Below are 17806 nucleotides of genomic sequence, written 5' to 3'. Positions count from 1 at the left end.
TTTTGAGCATTTGAATTGACCATTTACTTTTGTGTATTCTACACACAATTCATCATCACTTTGACATTTGTTCTTATCATTTATATACATACCAAATACACAAAATGAACATGAACAATTTTGTGTATATTCAAGACAATAATCAATTGGTTTGCATTTAGTACAACTCCCGTTTTCTTTCAAAGAATAATCAAATAAACATTCTTTGCATGTAAAGTTTTCTTCGTTGTATTCCAAACACCCATCATTTCCAGCTATGTGTCAATTATTATTATTATAATTTGTTTATTTTATCAAAATAATAAAATAAAATAATAAACAACAAACGAATACACATTTTGGTTGAATTGTCGAGTTTATATTCATCTTCACAAATTAAACAAGATCCATCATTTTCATATTGACAATGAGCGTCACCTTGATCTTAAGATTAATACATTTTTGTTCAAAATAAATTTAATTTGACAAACATATACACTGGCCATTCACTAATATATAATATGAAATACACTCTTCACAAATTTCTGGCGATTTAGAACATATAGAACACGAAGAGTGAAGACAGTCGGGGTTTGGATACATTCCGCCTCTTAAAAGAACAACAAATAAGAACAAAAACATCTGATATTTATTATAAAACTATTTGTTTTTATACAAAAAAATAAATACAAAATTAAATTCCGTATTCAATAAATTTCTATAATACAAGAAAATTATTGTTTGTAATAGATGTTTTGATTAAAAAATTTCTATTAAATTTTTCATTTACGATTCATAAGTAACATAATCATTTGTTTTCTAATTTTTATTATTTTTAAATTACTTTTCAAATTGTCGTATTTAGTAATAAAATTATATACTAGTTTATTATAAATGAATTTAAATTAAGATGTATTTTTTTAATAAAAAAACAAAACATTAAGAAAAGTTGAATGTTCAACTTTATTTGTATTATTTGCAAAAAAAACAAATATATGTATAAATATACAGTTTCTCGAGCCAGCCTAATGGGAAAAGCATACTTTCTGTGAATGAATTTAAAAATATAATTTATTTAATCATAACATTTTTAAAATAAAAAGTTAATTGTTAAAAAACAACTATGCAAAATATATGAATAAAAAGGCATTCGAAAATATATTTGTGAACATATTTTTTTAAATTTGAACATTGTCAATTTACTTAATAAAATTATTTGTTATTTATGTCAAAACTCACCACTTTTGTACTCAAAAATAACAATTAAATTCAAACTATTAAAACGTTTTCTTTTTAAATTTGCATCCAACTGAGTTAAATTTGTACAGATAGAGTATTTGATGAGTGACAAGAATAAAATGAGTGACAGATTTATTTTTAGTTATTTAATAATTCTTTTATAGAAATTGTTTTTTGTGAAAAACAAAAAACAAAAAACTATAAATAGAAAATAAAAAATAAAATCCCATTGTTTTCCATTAATTAATCCCTATTATTTGTCACACAATTTTTCTTTCATTTGTACTAATTTATAATAATCAAATTTAATATGTGGCTTGATCAGGCGTTTCCAAAATAATTATTACCGAAAATATGGTATTATTATTATCTCTATAACGTACGAATTTATAGAGAAAATGAACATTTTAATAATAAAATAGTGACGTGGGTAATTAGGATTGGGATTTTGGAAACTTCTGGCTTGATCAATTTATGTTTTTACAGTAATTAATTTAATCAAAATGTAACTATTTTTGAAAATAATATAAAACCAAAACGATTATTTTTGTTTGGTTTCAACTGTTTTGAGTAACTCATAAATTATATACGAAAATAATTAATTCGTTGAGTTTTGTTTGTTGTTTGATTTTAAAAATTATTGAAAAGTCTTCAATTGTTAAAAACCAATTAATAAAGATTTTTTGAAAAAAAGAACAATTTGGTATTGGTTATTATAATTAAATCAATTTTGTTTTTGCTGGACTTGAATATTTTAAGCTACTCAAAAATTATTGAGAATTATAATAATTAATTATTGTATTATTATAAAATAAAATTACAAACAAAATAATGTCAAAATTGTATGAAATTAATAATTTAATTTTTTAAATAAATTGTGTGCAAATTAAATAATTTAAAGAAACACAAACAAATAAATCTTCGTATGTATTTAACCAAATATTAAAAATACAAATGGAAGAAAATTTGATTTATAGAAACTAATTGGGTGAAAGAAAAAAAATAGCGATTAAATGATGTAAAAAAGTGGGATTTAATTTTTTATTTTTCATTTATTGTTTTTCACCAAATAACAATTTATATAAAAAATTATTAAATTACTTAAAATAAATTTGTCACCCATTAATTACTCTATTTGTTTCACAGTTTAAATAAACAACACAAATTTTTCAAATCAGTAGCATGATGATAATTTAGAATATTATAAAATTTTATTAAAACACGAACAATTAAAACAAACAGTCAAATAAAAAAACTATTGTTTTGAATACCAAATATATTAGTTCAACCAATACAACAATAATTAGTATATTTTCGTTCAAAAGTTTATTTTATACGAAAAACGAAAAATAATTTCAAAGATTACTGTTTTGATTTGACTAACAATGGTCAAAAACAATAAAATTCAGACAAAGAATTACAAATATAAAACATGATGACTCAAAAACAAAAAGAAAAAAACTTATAAAAATTAAAGTAAACAAAATAATAAATTATATGAATGATTTTATATTTTATTTTTTTTACATTATTAATTAACAAAGAGCCGAATGGATAGTCTTCATAAATGTTTTTGGTTCTTTATAACCCGTTTACAAATTTAGTTTACCAATTTATTGGAATAATATTTATATATCTGTTTCAAAGACAATTGAAATATATTACATTTTCTTGCTATAAAAAATTGCAACTGTTTATATAAATTTGTTGTTATGAGTATAATCATTATACCAGCCATATTATTCTTTTGTATAGCTCAGTCGACGCTGATATATTGCAATAATAATTCATCTTTAACATGTTTTGACACACAACCTAAAAATGTCGAATGTAATGTCGAACATTTTAAAGTTGTAAAAGATAAATTGTACATTGATGATTCTATAACAGATATTTACTGTTTAACTACAAAAACTTTGACTGTAGAATTCATTGTGAAGCCGAAGGAATTGACTGTATTTTTTGATAACAGTAGTTTAATATTAAAATACAACCAAACAGTCAATTACTTTAACAATGTCAAAAACTCGATATTTATTTACAAAAATTCAACATTTTTTAAGACCAATGAAACAAGAATCAGTTTATCTTCAGCAACAAAATTATCTTTAAAAGGGTGTGGCACAAATCAAGAATTAGACACAAATGGAAATTGTTGTCCCACAAATTGTAAAATAAAATCTTGTGATCCGAATGGTGGTCAATGTAATCAATGTGATGATGGTTACTTTTTGAGATATTCGATATGTAACCCATGTATAGACGGTTGTAACGATTGTCTTGGTCTATCGACTTGTCTTACTTGTAAAGTGGGATATTACATTACGGATGAATCCACGTGTCTACTGTGTAATACCGTAGATCCACATTGTATAAGTTGCACTAAAACTTCTTGCAACAATTGTGAAAATGGATACTATAATAGCATGGGATCATGTCAAATATGTCCAAGTTCATGCAAACAGTGTTCTACAGATAGTCCATCATGTTTATCATGTCCATCAAATTACGTTATTGTTGCATACCCTGCTGTTGGATGTGAGCCGTGTTCTTCTTTTGACCCAAATTGTAAAACGTGTGATTCAAGTTTTCGGAGGAGGTGTTATGAGTGCAATAAGGGGTATTACCCATCACAGTATACTGAAAAATGTGAACCCTGTTCTACAACTTGTGAATCGGATGGGTGTAACACGTTTAATGGTGTTTGTAATACATGTATCGATTTGTATACAAAACAAGAAACACCAAATCAATTGGATTGTGAACCATGTCCTAATTTAGATTCAAACTGTCAAACATGTTCAAAAACAACAAGAAAATGCAACACATGTAAAGCTGGTTATTACCCATTAACTGTGTCACCTTTTACATGTCAAGAATGCGATGAGACATGTGGAAACAATTGTGATCAACAGTATGGATATTGTACTTCGTGCAAACTTGGTTATGTATTAAAACTTGATAGCAATTCACTCAAATGTGAGTCGTGTCAATTATTTGATCCAAATTGCCAGACTTGTAAAGAAGATGGGGAGAGAAAGTGTCTGATTTGTAATAATAAGTACAAACCTGCCAGTAATGGGATTTGTATTAAATGTGATTCAACCTGTTTGGACAACTGTGATGGAACAAATGGAATTTGTACCAAGTGTACGAGTGGCTATGTTCCTTATAACCCAACACAGACAATCTGTCAACAATGCACTAAATTTGACGCAAATTGTATTCAATGTGCAACAAACAGCACTCGCACTTGTGTAAATTGTAAAAGCCAAATGTACCCATCTGCACAACAAAATGGCGATGTTATTTGCGTCAATTGTAGTTTAACGTGTGCTGATTGTGACACTACAAATGGTAACTGTAAAACATGTTCATTATCAAATTGGGTTGTTACAGAACCATTATCAATACAATGTGAAATGTGTTCCACTTTTGATTCGAATTGTGTGACGTGTTCTGTTGACTCAAGCCGTGTTTGTACAACATGTAAAAGCGGTCTTCGTCCAAACACAACAAGTGGGAAGTGTGTTGAATGTGGGTTGCACTGTGCATCTGGTGCGTGTGACCCAACGAGTGGGATTTGCAACCAGTGTGATGCAAATTACGTGTTTCAGAGCACAAAGACCGACCAATGTGAGAGTTGTTCGACATTTGACGCCAACTGCATCACATGCGCATCGGACTCAACTAGGAAGTGCAAACAATGTAAGGCAGGGTATTACTCGAAGACATCAGGCGATTTCAAGTGTCAGAGCTGTGATGTAACATGTGGTGGAAAGTGCGACAAGACAACTGGAATGTGTGCTGGGTGCCAAAGTGGGTATGTGCCAACATTACCAATTACAAATAAATGTGAGACGTGCCAAACTTTCGATTTGAACTGTGTTGAGTGTAAAACAAACCAAAGAAAGTGCATCAACTGTCAGAGTGGGATGTATCCAAACACAAATGGGATATGCACTCTGTGTGACACGACATGCAATGGACAGTGCAACGCATCAACTGGTGTCTGCACAAGGTGTGCTACAAACCACGTCTTTGATGACCCGCCAAACAAAGTGTGTGTTGCATGCAAATCATTTGACACAAACTGCAATAAATGTGCCTCTGATAACACGCGGCGATGTTACCAGTGCGAAGATGGATATTATCCGGCCAGTGATGGCGCGTGTGTCAGATGTGCATCTGGGTGTGCGACGTGCAGCCCAATCACAGGTGTGTGCTCAAAGTGTGTTGCCCAATATGTCCCAAGTCTGATTGACAAAAAGTTGTGTCTTTCATGCAATTCGTTTGATTCCAACTGCTTGCAATGTGCAACTACTTTTACCCGGACATGCACAACATGTAAAACGGAAGCGATGTATCCACAAAACGGAATATGTGTGCCATGTGATTCGCCGTGCAACGGAAAATGTGACCCAACCAACGGGAACTGTCGAAGCTGTTTGTCTGGAAATGTGTTGACAAGTCCTGTTTCAAAAGTGTGTGAGAGCTGCCAGACATTCGACAGTCACTGCCAAGCAAACTCGTGTGCATCAAATGGAAGCCGCATATGCACAAATTGTACAGCTGGCTACTTCCCACAAAGTGATGGGAGATGTGGACTGTGTGATACAACATGTGGCGGGATGTGTAACACAGTAAGTGGGGTGTGCACCGGCTGTTCGTCCAACCACGTCTACAACCCAAGCAACACAAAGACGTGCAGAACATGTTCTTTGCTTGATGCAAATTGTTCCATTTGCGACAGCAACTTTAGAAGTGAGAAGTGTGTTTCGTGTATAGCTGGTTATTACCCAGACAGCAATGGGAAGTGCATGTTGTGTGACAACACGTGTGGTGGTAAGTGTGATACTTCAACAGGTGTGTGCACTGGGTGTCTTGATGGGTACGTCAAGAACGGGATGAACTGCATCAGCTGTGCTGCCTTTAATGTGGATTGTGAGACGTGTGACAGCAATTATGAAAAGAAATGTACTGTCTGTAAGAACAACAAATACTCGGTGAATGGTGTCTGTGTGAAATGTGATGAAGTGTGTGATAACTGCGATGGTGTGACTGGGAAGTGTAAATCGTGCAGTGAAAACAGTGTTGTCCAGGCTGGCAGCACTGACACATGTGAAACTTGCAGCACATTTGACTCACTGTGTGTGACTTGTGCAAGTGATGCAACACGCAACTGTGTAAAATGCACAACAAATAATTACCCGGTTCTCCAATCAAATGGCGAGAAAAGATGCCAACAATGCGACACTACATGCAATGGAAACTGTAACACAGAAACGGGATACTGCAAAAGCTGCTTGTCAAACTACGTCTTTGTCAGTGCAACAAGTCTTGTCTGTGAGAATTGCACATCATTTGAAAAACACTGCACCACTTGTTCGCCAACACATGAGAGAAGATGTGTTACATGCAACACGGGTTATCGTTCTTTTAGTGATGGTAATTGTGTTTTGTGTGATTCTACATGTGCCAACAGTTGTGATGGAAGCACCGGAAACTGCCTATCGTGTAAAACTGGTTATGTGTTGTCTGCATCTCCGTCACAGAGATGCATAACATGTGAACAATTTGACATGTACTGTGCTGAATGTCCAGGTGGTGCAGAAAGAAAGTGCAAACAATGTAAGGCAGGGTATTACCCGAAGACATCAGGCGATTTTAAGTGCCAAAGCTGTGATGTAACATGTGGTGGACAATGCAATACGGTCAGCGGAATGTGTACTGGGTGCCAAAGTGGGTATGTGCCAGACAGTGTTGCATCGCTTCAATGTGTGGCTTGCCGAACTTTTGATACCAATTGTGTGAAATGTGTTGATAACAAAAGAGAGTGTGCAATATGTGATAACGGAATGTATCCAAACACAAATGGGAAATGTACTCTCTGTGACACAAGTTGCAATGGGCAGTGCAACGCATCAACTGGTGTCTGCACAAGCTGTGCTACAAACCACGTCTTTGATGACCCGCCAGACAAAGTGTGTGTTGCATGCAAATCATTTGACACAAACTGCATCACCTGTTCGCCAGACTTTTCGAGGAAGTGCAAAGTGTGTGTAATTGGGTTCTATCCCGATGATGCATCTGGCAAATGTGTTGCGTGTTCCACAATATCAAATTGTAATAGATGTTCATCTGAAACAAAGAAGTGTATGACTTGCAAAGATCCGTTTATTCAGAGAAGTGGTGGTTGTGAAATCTGTCCGATTGGCGAATACAAGTTCGGTGAAACAACATGTTCTGAGTGTTACAACAATGTTGATTTTTGTGACGAATGTCAAACAATTTCTGTTGGTCAAGTAAAATGCACCAAATGTATTTCTCCTTATGTTTTGAATGGCACCAAATGTGTTTTATGTGAAAATGGTTATATTTATGACAACACAAATGAAACACCCGTTTGTACCAAACTCGGTAATAATTGTGAATTGACGGATGATGCCAAAAATTGTATTTTATGTGGAGAAAAAAGCTTTATTTCTAATGGTAAATGTGTATCCTCCGAGACTTGTGAATCTCCATCTTTAACTTCGTGTGACTGTTCGGACCAAATATCTATCAACTCAATTTGTACAATTAAAATAGAATATTGTAAATACCAGAAATCGGAAAGAGGAATTGCAACATGTATTAATTGTGTTAATAATTATACTCTGAATGATGGAGGTGTTTGTGAACAACAAAACGTGTATGGGTTAGTTAGAAATGGAGTTGCTTTTGGTTGTAAAACTGGACAATATTTAACAACCGAAAACACGTGCGACAGTTGTGGTGCATCAAATGTTGTGTGTACAAATCAAAACTCGTTTTTGAAATGCGGTGATTCAAATATAAATGATATAGAACAACTAAAGTGTACAACCGATTTACAATGTGATTTGGTTCTCAATGAATTTTGTGTCCAATGCAAACAAAATGATATGGAAATAATACATGGAAAGTGTACAAGATGTCAAATAGAAAATTGTAAGCAATGTGTTGGTGGAATGTGTCAATTATGTAACGAGAACTACTTGATGTATAATAAAAATCGATGTGTAATAAACGAACAAGTCAACTGTGAACGTACAAGTCAATATGGGTGTGTTGAGTGTAAAAATGGTTATTACTCGGTTGATACAAAAAACACGGAAGATAATTACCAATTTTGCACCAAAATCACATTACAAAATTGCAAACACATTTCATTTGTAAATTCGTCTGAAATTTGTTTGGAGTGTCTTGACGCTTTCAAAATGAAAGATGGAATTTGTGCAGATAATTTTAATACAAAAGAAGATGATCATAAAGAAGAAAAACAAACACTTTATTCATCAAAAAGTGTTTTCAAAAAAGCAGAAAAAAGTGAATGCCAAACACGTAATAACAAAGGATGTCAACGATGTCCAAGTGGGTATTATTTGAACAAAAATAGTTGTGAAAAGTGTTCAAATGAATGTCTGAGTTGTTACAATGCAACTTATTGCATTTCGTGTAACAGTGGATACTTTCTTGATTCATCAATGAAATGCAGAACACTTGGTGAATTGGAAAAGAAGTGTGATGTAACATTGCCGACTGGTGGCGGATGTGCGATATGTAAAGTTGGGTATTACAAAGTCGAAAAAGATTGTAATGAGTGTGATAAATCCTGTGATATTTGTGTGAAAAAAGATGAGTGTTTGTCATGTAAAGAAGGTTACTTTAAAATCCCAAGTGAATCCAATAAACTATGTTTATCAAATACAACACTCTCAAATTGTTTAGAGTCAAATTTTGAAGGGTGTGAATCGTGTGAAAATTCTTATTATTTACAAAACGGTCGTTGTCTAAATTGTGAAGAAAACTGTTTAAAATGTTATAATGCAGATGAATGCATATCTTGTGCAAACGAATACATCTTAAGCAATGGAAAATGTGTATATTATTCTACAATAGTTAATTGTATTTTATCAAATGATTCGAAATGCATCAAATGTGACAAAAATTCAATACCGTCTGATGATGGAGATTCTTGTATTTTTCAAACAAATTACGGACTTGTTGTTGGCACTCCCATTTCGATTGTGATAGTACTTATCATCATCTTTGTCATACTCTTTTTCGTCTTTTTCAAAATCTACCAGACAAACAAAAAGCGCAAAGATTTAAAGAATATTTGCACCTTTGACATGAGTCGGTCTAACGTTGAAATGGTATCAATGAATAACAACTTGTGTACAAACAAACCAGTTTTAAAGTTCGATTTAGATGATATTGAGCAAATACCAGTAGATTCAGAGACTCGCGACTTAGTCTGTGTTGGTAACACATCAAAACACAAAATGAAGATTCAATTTAGTGTATTAGAAGGGTGTGACAACTATAAGATACGTACAACACCTTCACTTGTAACTTTAAAGAAAGGAGAAGCGTGTGAATTTGAGATATTTATCGAACCGTTGTGTTCATGTCATTTAGAAGAAGACATTATGGTTATTGCACTTGACATAGAAACTGGTGTACAGTACAACGAGAAGATCCAAATCGAAGTTTTGACTGAAAACTCGACAAAATTGAATTACAAAGAACTCAACGAAGAAAAGAAAATTGGCGAAGGTTCTTTTGGTATAGTCTACAAAGGTAATTACAGAGGAAATACAGTGGCAATTAAGAGAATGAAAGAGTCGACTGGAGAAAACAATGATATGACTGAGTTTACAAAAGAAGTAACAATGTTGGACAAATTTAGAAGTGATTACATTGTTCATTTTTATGGCGCTGTATTTATTCCCAACAAAGTGTGTATGGTCACTGAATTTGCACAATTTGGGTCTTTACAGGATTTGATGAAGAACAAAAAGACGAGTGAAATATCAAATAAGTTGCGGGTAAAAATTGGTATAGATGCAGCAAAGGGTATTTTATATTTACATGAAAATGGCATCTTACACAGAGATATCAAACCAGACAACATCTTAGTTGTTTCTTTGGATATAAACGTTACTATTAATGGAAAGTTGACTGATTTCGGGTCATCTAGAAATGTTAATCTGTTGACGACGAACATGACATTCACTAAAGGGATTGGCACACCAGTATACATGGCTCCTGAAGTATTGAGTCAACAGAAGTACAAAAGAGCGGCAGATGTTTACTCATTTGGAGTGACAATGTATGAAACATTTAAATGGGGTGAAGCTTACGATAAAGAACGGTTCAGATTCCCTTGGAAAATAGCAGAATTTGTAATGTCTGGAAAACGCCTCGAGAAACATGAAATAATGTCTGAAGAAGTATACCTTGTTATTAAAAAATGTTGGTGTCATGCACCAATTGACAGAATTGAAATAGAAGAGGTTGTTAAAATCCTTGAGTTAATTAATTCTGTGTGATTTTTTTTATTTTGCAAAATAAAAAATAACAAGAGTGTTGAGACTAATATAATACAAGTAATTAATATTTATTTTACTGGCGCATCACTTCAAATAAAACATGTGATTGTTCATATAACTTTTTAACTCCTTTTCATTTTAGTTTTCAGCATTTCGACAACTGATTCAATAGGAACAAGGTCACGCTTCTTTTGAGTCCAACACTGTTTGATGATTTCAAAATAGGGTTCTGGAATATTGCTATCTCTTTCAACACGTTTTCCAGCTGATATGAAGTCTGCGATTGACCAAGCAAATTGGAAATCCTTTTTGGGGTATATTTCACCCCATTTGAAACACTCAAACATTGTTACAGCAAATGAATAGACGTCCGCCTCTTTCTTGTATTTCTCCCTGTTGAGTATTTCAGGCGCCATATACTTTGGTGTGCCAACACCTTTTGTGAATGTCATGTTAGTCATCAATAAATTGACATTTCTTGCACTCCCGAAATCAGTCAATTTTGCATTGACTTTGTCTTTTTTATTCAATGAAAACACAAGAAAGTTGTCGGGTTTGATGTCTCTGTGTAAGATGCCATTTATGTGCAAATATTAAATACCCTTTTGCAGAGTCCAACATCATCTTTAGTCGAGTTTGCATGTCAACTTCATTTGATTGTTTATGTTTCATCAAGTCTTGTAAACTCCCATAATTCGCAAATTCGGTGACCAAACAAATTTTGTTTGGTATAAAAATAGCACCATAAAAGTGGACTATATAATCGCATCTGAATTTGTCCAACATTGCAACCTCCTTCTCAAATTCGTCAAGCGACTTTTGGTCATCTGTGAACTGTTTCATCTTCTTGATGGCAACGGTGTTGCTTCTGAAGGTTCCTTTATAAACAATACCAAACGAACCTTCGCCAAGCTTCTTCTCTTCTTCCAATTCATCAGGATCAAGTCGTGTTGAAAGTTGTGTTTTTGCTTTGATATTAATGTGCATATTTGAAATTTCACCTTTCTTCAAATTGGAAGATACCAACACAATGATGTCATCAATTTGGCAACTGCATAATGGCTTCAGAAACAATTCAAACTCGATTGCTTTACCTTTTAGTATTGTTGCTATGTTTGGTGAAGTTCGAATTGTATATTTGTAGCAATTCTCTTTTGTTGAAAATTGGACTTTAATTGTGTTGTTGCCACTATTACCAACACATATGAGTTCACGACTCTCTTCATTCACTGATATTTCCTTATTGTCTTCGTTGCTTTCAAACACAATTGCATTGATATTAACAACAACATCGGGTATATCAGTTTTCTCAAAAGTGATGTTTGATTTGCTGATAGTAAAAAGACATGTCTTCTTCCTTTTTTCGTGTTCTTTCTTCTTTTTAAGTATTTGTAATGTAATAAAAATAGTCACCATAAACACTACAAATAGTACAAGAATAATGAGAAAAACGCCAATAAAAATAACCCACCAAACTGCTTTCTTTGCACACGAAGTGCCATCAGAAGACGGGGCGTACCAAAATTTACATGTTGAACATTTGGAATTTTCAACTTTAATGCACTGACTAACATTACTTCCTATAGTACATTCGGAGTTGATTAAGATGTAATTTGGAGAGCACGAAGTGCACACACCAACAGAATTACACTTATCACAATTTGACTTTGTGGAATTACAAGACACACATAACTGACTTTTCACATAATAACCAGTTGAACATTGTGAACACCCATTTTGAGTTTTTGTTTCGCAGTTTGTTAGAGTTTCGTATGGAATGCATTGATTCCCTTCAGTGACAAGAAATGTGTTTTTTTGCATTTTAAACATGTGTTTTTCTGGTTGCATTCATCACAGTTGTCAATACAATTCTGGCATTGACCCTTGTCGTTTCTGAAGTATTTTTGATCACAAATTGCACATATGAAAAGTCGGTTTATCATTTTCTTGCAATTTTCCATTTGTGTTGTTGATGTCGTACAAGTACAGTTACTTGAAACTGAGAAACCGCCTTCACATTCAATACACAAAGTTGTATTGATACAAGTCATACAATTATTAGGACAATTTAAACACGTTCCATCACTGAGATAATGTTTGCTGGCACAGCGAATACACTTCCCATTGTTATTGTTGATAATGTCACAATTTTCTGTTTGATTACTTGACAAACCAACACATGTTTGATTTGATGTGAAATAATACCCTTCATTACAAGACACGCATTTTCCATTTGACGTTGCTATTTTACAATTCGAAATCTCACTACAAACGCCATTTGATTCTGAAATGTAATTTGAATGATTTTGGCAACCCGAACAATATGTGTTTGGTGATGAAACACACCCACTTGATTCAAAAGCAATGCAGCTACCATCACAATCTAATACTCCCAAGTTTGAGCATTTTTCACACCTTTTGTCATCACACACATCACACAACTCCCCATATTTGGACGAACATTCGACACAGGTGCCATTGTTTGAATAGTATGAATCTGAACATAATATAAACTTTTCTCCTATGACAATTTCACCATCAGGTAAAGGTGCACATTCATTCTTTTCATTCAAAATATGAGTATTTTTGCATGATAAACAAAATTCAAACGTTTCACAATACAAACAATGATCAGAGCATTTATGACACTTATCAAATGTATTGTAATAGCCCGCTGAACATTTCAAAACTTTCTGTTTTGTATAAAACTCAACTTTTGTTGTTGTTTTATTAATTTCAACACAGTTACATTCTGAATCGTAAGAGTATTTGTCTTCACATAAAACACATTTTTGGTTCACACATCGCTTGCAGTTGTTTGGGCAATCTAAACAATCATTTCGATATGCCTCTTGTTTAATATTACATTGTTCACACACTTGTGTTGTATCACTTGACGATATATTTGCACAGGAAACGTAGATTCCAAAACACATCCCATCTTTTAAATACATATTTTGTTTGCATAGTACACACATATAATCCCCATTTATCGAAGTTTTGTATGCTTTACAATTATAAAACGTTGAAAAATGAATTGTATTGTTATTAGAATTTGGCTGAAAAAGATATTTGGATGAGATAAACAGTTTGTCGACTTTTTGTGCTAGAGTAACACTTGCACCATTAACAGATTTGTTGTTGATATAAAGAACACCACTCTTAATATCTTTGAAGTGTGTTGAATAATTAGTTGTTATTGTCAAGTTCAAAACATTCACTTCTTGTTGTAAATTACCTATAAATGTATCATTTATTGTTACATTCATCGTATTTACTTTCACGGTACACAATGTTTCGTTTAATGGGCAGTGATACAAGTAATATTTGTAGTTACGATAGTCGTAAAAATTGTTTCGGTTTAAAGTGCATTTAACCTCAGTTTTATGGTCATCTGTTGAATTGCAGACTCTCAATAATTTACCACCTCTAAGTAAACTCAATTGATTTGCATTCCAATTGGGTTTGTATCGAAAAGAAATCACATCAATGCAAAACTCTTTATAATCGAATGTATATAATTCGTTTGTACTATTCATTAGAACTGAACAGCCATTAACATTTATCAAAGGCATAACATCAATGTTTGTTGTTGTCAAATTAAAAAACCCAAGACTCTCGCTTTTGAAAGACAAAAGTCCACTTTTCACTGTTATATGACTGTTATTGTTGAGTACTAATTTTCCATAAACATTAAAATTAATATTCATTGTCAAATGATCGTAAACAACAACATCCATTGCATTTATATAATATATGCCATTGTTTGTATCAAGTACACATATAGAAGTAAAATTGATTAGTTTCCATTTAATATTAATTTGATCTGTCATATAAACAGTATAATTAATAATTAGATTCAGTTGCCAATTATAATTGTATCCATACATTTTACAATCACTATCACTCATAATAAATGATTTTTCTGATTTAAAATTGCCATGTTTATACTCACAGTTACATGGTATATTCAACGAAGTCGATAAGTAAACTCTGCTTCCACACACTGATAATTTGTTTGTTGATCCCTCTAATAATCCTTTTAAATAAAACAACACCATATCATTAGTACTTGAAATTATATTATCGACAGTCAACCCATAATCAAAATATGTCTGAGAAGGTGAATTGACTTCGAGTGTTATTATTTCAACTGGTAGTCGAAAGAATATACTTGTGTCTTTATCCAGAACAAGTGAGTTCAATTTTAGAACAGAATTTGTACTATTACTGGTCAATGTGTAACTTTTTTGAAGTGATATTATAATAGTATTCCATTCAAATACAAAAAGTGTGTAATTTATTGAATCTCCTGATAATTTTGACAAATCCAAATCAAGATACGTGCTGTTATAATCACAGTCAGGGTATGTAAAGTTGCTTGAATATGTTAAATTACCATTGTTGGGCACACATCCACACAAATTGATATTAACACCTCCTGTTATTTCATTTTCTTTAAACAGCATTATACGTTTGAAATTGCTTCTAGTACACACTGCTTTAGCAACCCAACCATCCGAAGAACTTCTTTTTGTGAAAGTGACTCGACTTTCATCAACTTGAGAAGACCCACTAAACAAGTAACGCGACCCAGAATAGACACTTTCCCAAGCAGACATATCACTGAAATTAAAATTGACTGTTTGGGAGACCAATCCATCAACATGGACATATGGAATGGAAGTCAGGTTTCTTCTTAGCCAAATGTCAAAGCGTTGATCAATATCAGAAAACAGTGAAACCGAACGTAACTCAAGTCCTATTATGGGCTTTGTATCATCATAAACCTCTTTTCGACAAACTTGTTCTTTGTTGAAACAGCCAAAAGATATGAAAAATGGTTGATATCTTGAATCTTCATAGAAGTCGTAAAGTGTATTTGGATTGTATTCTCTAATGAAAAATGTTTTAAAATTGGACATGTTACCTTGGAACCGAAAATACTTTGGGTAATTTTGAGCATAAGTTCCTGTATTTGCTAAAGTCTTTGTGTTATTTATACAACAATAAAAATCAAAGCTGAAATAGTCATATTCGTTTTCATCTGTTAAATGTAACCACCCCTGTTTAAGACATGTTTCAAATACACCATAACTTATAATCCCATTTGAGTCGTCGCACCATACATATGATGATATAACTGCAATTGTCAGTAATGTTATTGTTAAATACATTTAATTTTGAATTAAGGGATTCATGAGGATTGTTAATTTTTCTGAGGATGGTAAATATCTTAAACATAATTTCTTTCAATTTAGATTTTTTTGCCTAAGATCAAAAAGGTATATTTTGAAACACATGATTTTCTTTAAAAATGCTATTTATGGATTTTTTGAAAGATGATTCTTTCAGTTGATTTTTAAAAAAAAATAATCTATTTCTATTTTCTGATTTACCACAAGATTAACCTTGGTTTAAATGAAAACATTTGACAGACATTTAAATTATCGAAAAAGTCGATTTTTTAATCAAAATCACAAAAAAATTAATTGAACAATTTTAAATCTTTTTCACAAAAAAACACAATTTATTACAAATCAATTTATGATATTTCAAACAATAAAAATTAATAGCAAATAACGTATTAATAACGTATACTCTATGCGATGACAATTTATGTATTTGCGCAAATTCAAAACGCGAGGTTTTGAAGATCGATAAAACAACGATTGATAAATAAACAAATTTTTAAAATAAAATCATTTTTGTTTTAAACGGTTTTATTTATATTTCAAAACATATATACACAAGAAATATATGTTTATATTATTTTTTATACAATATTAATTTCAATAAATGTATCTTCAATTTATTAATCAATTTTATATATTAATTGGCGTTTTTGTTGTGTTTTGATGATTTTTGATATAATCAATTATCAAAACTCACTTTATAAAAATTCTTTGATAATTTTATTTATAGAATTTTAAATCAATAGTGGCAGTGCTATAAATATCTCTGAGGATGGTAAGTCGTGTAACAAACAGACTTTATCAACACAGACTTAAACATCTAAAAAGTGAAATGACGTGTTCCCATATTCAAAAATAGTAACTTACTCAATATACATTTCAGACAGATGTAAAAGTGTAAACTTTCTATTTCTGTCATCCTCAGAAAATAATTGCCATCCTCAGAACTGTATATTTGTTTAAAACACAAGTTAATATCAAAATGAAACAATCATATTAAAATATACACAATATGATTAACTTTGTTATTATAATAAATTTGAATAATTGCATAAATTACAAAATTATTAATAAATTTGTTATTTTAAAATCACATTTTTAGAAAATCAGTGTTTTCGACTTTTTCAATTTTCATTTCGATTATCAATTTATTGCAAATATTCAAAAAACGAACACAACGATAATTGAATTATTTACTTGGTATGAATTGTTCTTTATTACCAAAATTTAAACCACTTGATAAATAATCATCTACAAATTTTTGAAAATGACTGAAAGTAAGTTTACCAAGTACTTTTGGTATTTCTTCGTTCTGATTAATTAAAATTGAATAAATATAAAACAGTACAAATCGACCACAATCTGTTCCATTCTCTTGGTAAACAACATCAGTAATTAATATTGCATTTTCAATTTTGTGTTTTTCAATCGAAAATCCCATAAGACAAGAAAAAAATGTTTTTATTTTGTCCAAATAATAAATTTGCGTATTGAAATTGTATTTTTCAATTCCAAGACTATCCACGATAAATGATTCAAATCCATCATCATGTTTATGTAAAATTAATAGAGACCAATGGCCATTTGTACGTAGACCGGAGAATAAAGGGAAAAATATGTATTTTTGGTTTAAATAACAATCCAAGTTTCTGTGACTGTTTATTAAGGAATTATCATTATTTGTTTTGTCAAATGTATTAAAAATGCTTTCAAAGAAAAATGTAGATGCTACAATAGAATTATCAGTGTGTACATAATTCAAAATTTGAGATGATAGACACAAGATGTCGTCATCATTTAATTTTCCGTTTTTAACACGATAAATTGGATCTGTCTCTTTAAATGTTTCTGTTTCATCACATAAAAACGTTTTTTTATCCAAATCAAATGAAATATCACTAACATTATCATTGCAGTCTATTATTTGGTTGGTTTTCTGTGTTTCCTCTATTAAAGACTTACAATTTGATAGTTGTGTATTATTTATTATTGATATTTCATTTTCTACTGACTTGTGACTATTGTTATTCGTTG

At 31.7% G+C, this 17806-nt stretch overlaps 3 protein-coding genes across 3 annotated transcripts; 1 reads left to right on the top strand and 2 right to left on the bottom strand.

Moving 5' to 3' along the window:
* Positions 1–2930: 2930 nt before the first annotated feature.
* EIN_354750 (protein serine/threonine kinase, putative) lies at positions 2931–10577 on the top strand (the record flags this gene model as incomplete). The annotated part of the gene is made up of 1 exon (XM_004253886.1): positions 2931–10577. One exon carries the CDS (start codon positions 2931–2933, stop codon positions 10575–10577), a length of 7647 nt encoding a protein of 2548 aa, XP_004253934.1.
* A 122-nt stretch (positions 10578–10699) lies between these two features.
* On the bottom strand, positions 10700–11029 carry EIN_354740 (protein serine/threonine kinase, putative; the record flags this gene model as incomplete). Its single annotated transcript, XM_004253885.1, has 1 exon — positions 10700–11029. One exon carries the CDS (start codon positions 11027–11029, stop codon positions 10700–10702), a length of 330 nt encoding a protein of 109 aa, XP_004253933.1.
* Positions 11030–11099: 70 nt separating this feature from the next.
* EIN_354730 (protein serine/threonine kinase, putative) lies at positions 11100–15754 on the bottom strand (the record flags this gene model as incomplete). Its single annotated transcript, XM_004253884.1, has 2 exons — positions 11100–12367; positions 12445–15754. 2 exons carry the CDS (start codon positions 15752–15754, stop codon positions 11100–11102), a joined length of 4578 nt encoding a protein of 1525 aa, XP_004253932.1.
* Positions 15755–17806: the final 2052 nt, after the last annotated feature.

This window comes from Entamoeba invadens (genome assembly GCF_000330505.1).
Source record: "Entamoeba invadens IP1 unplaced genomic scaffold scaff_1105074725265, whole genome shotgun sequence".
NCBI lineage: Eukaryota > Evosea > Mastigamoebida > Endamoebidae > Entamoeba > Entamoeba invadens.
Note: the sequence above shows the minus strand (reverse complement) of the source record. Positions and strands in the feature narration are given on the sequence as shown.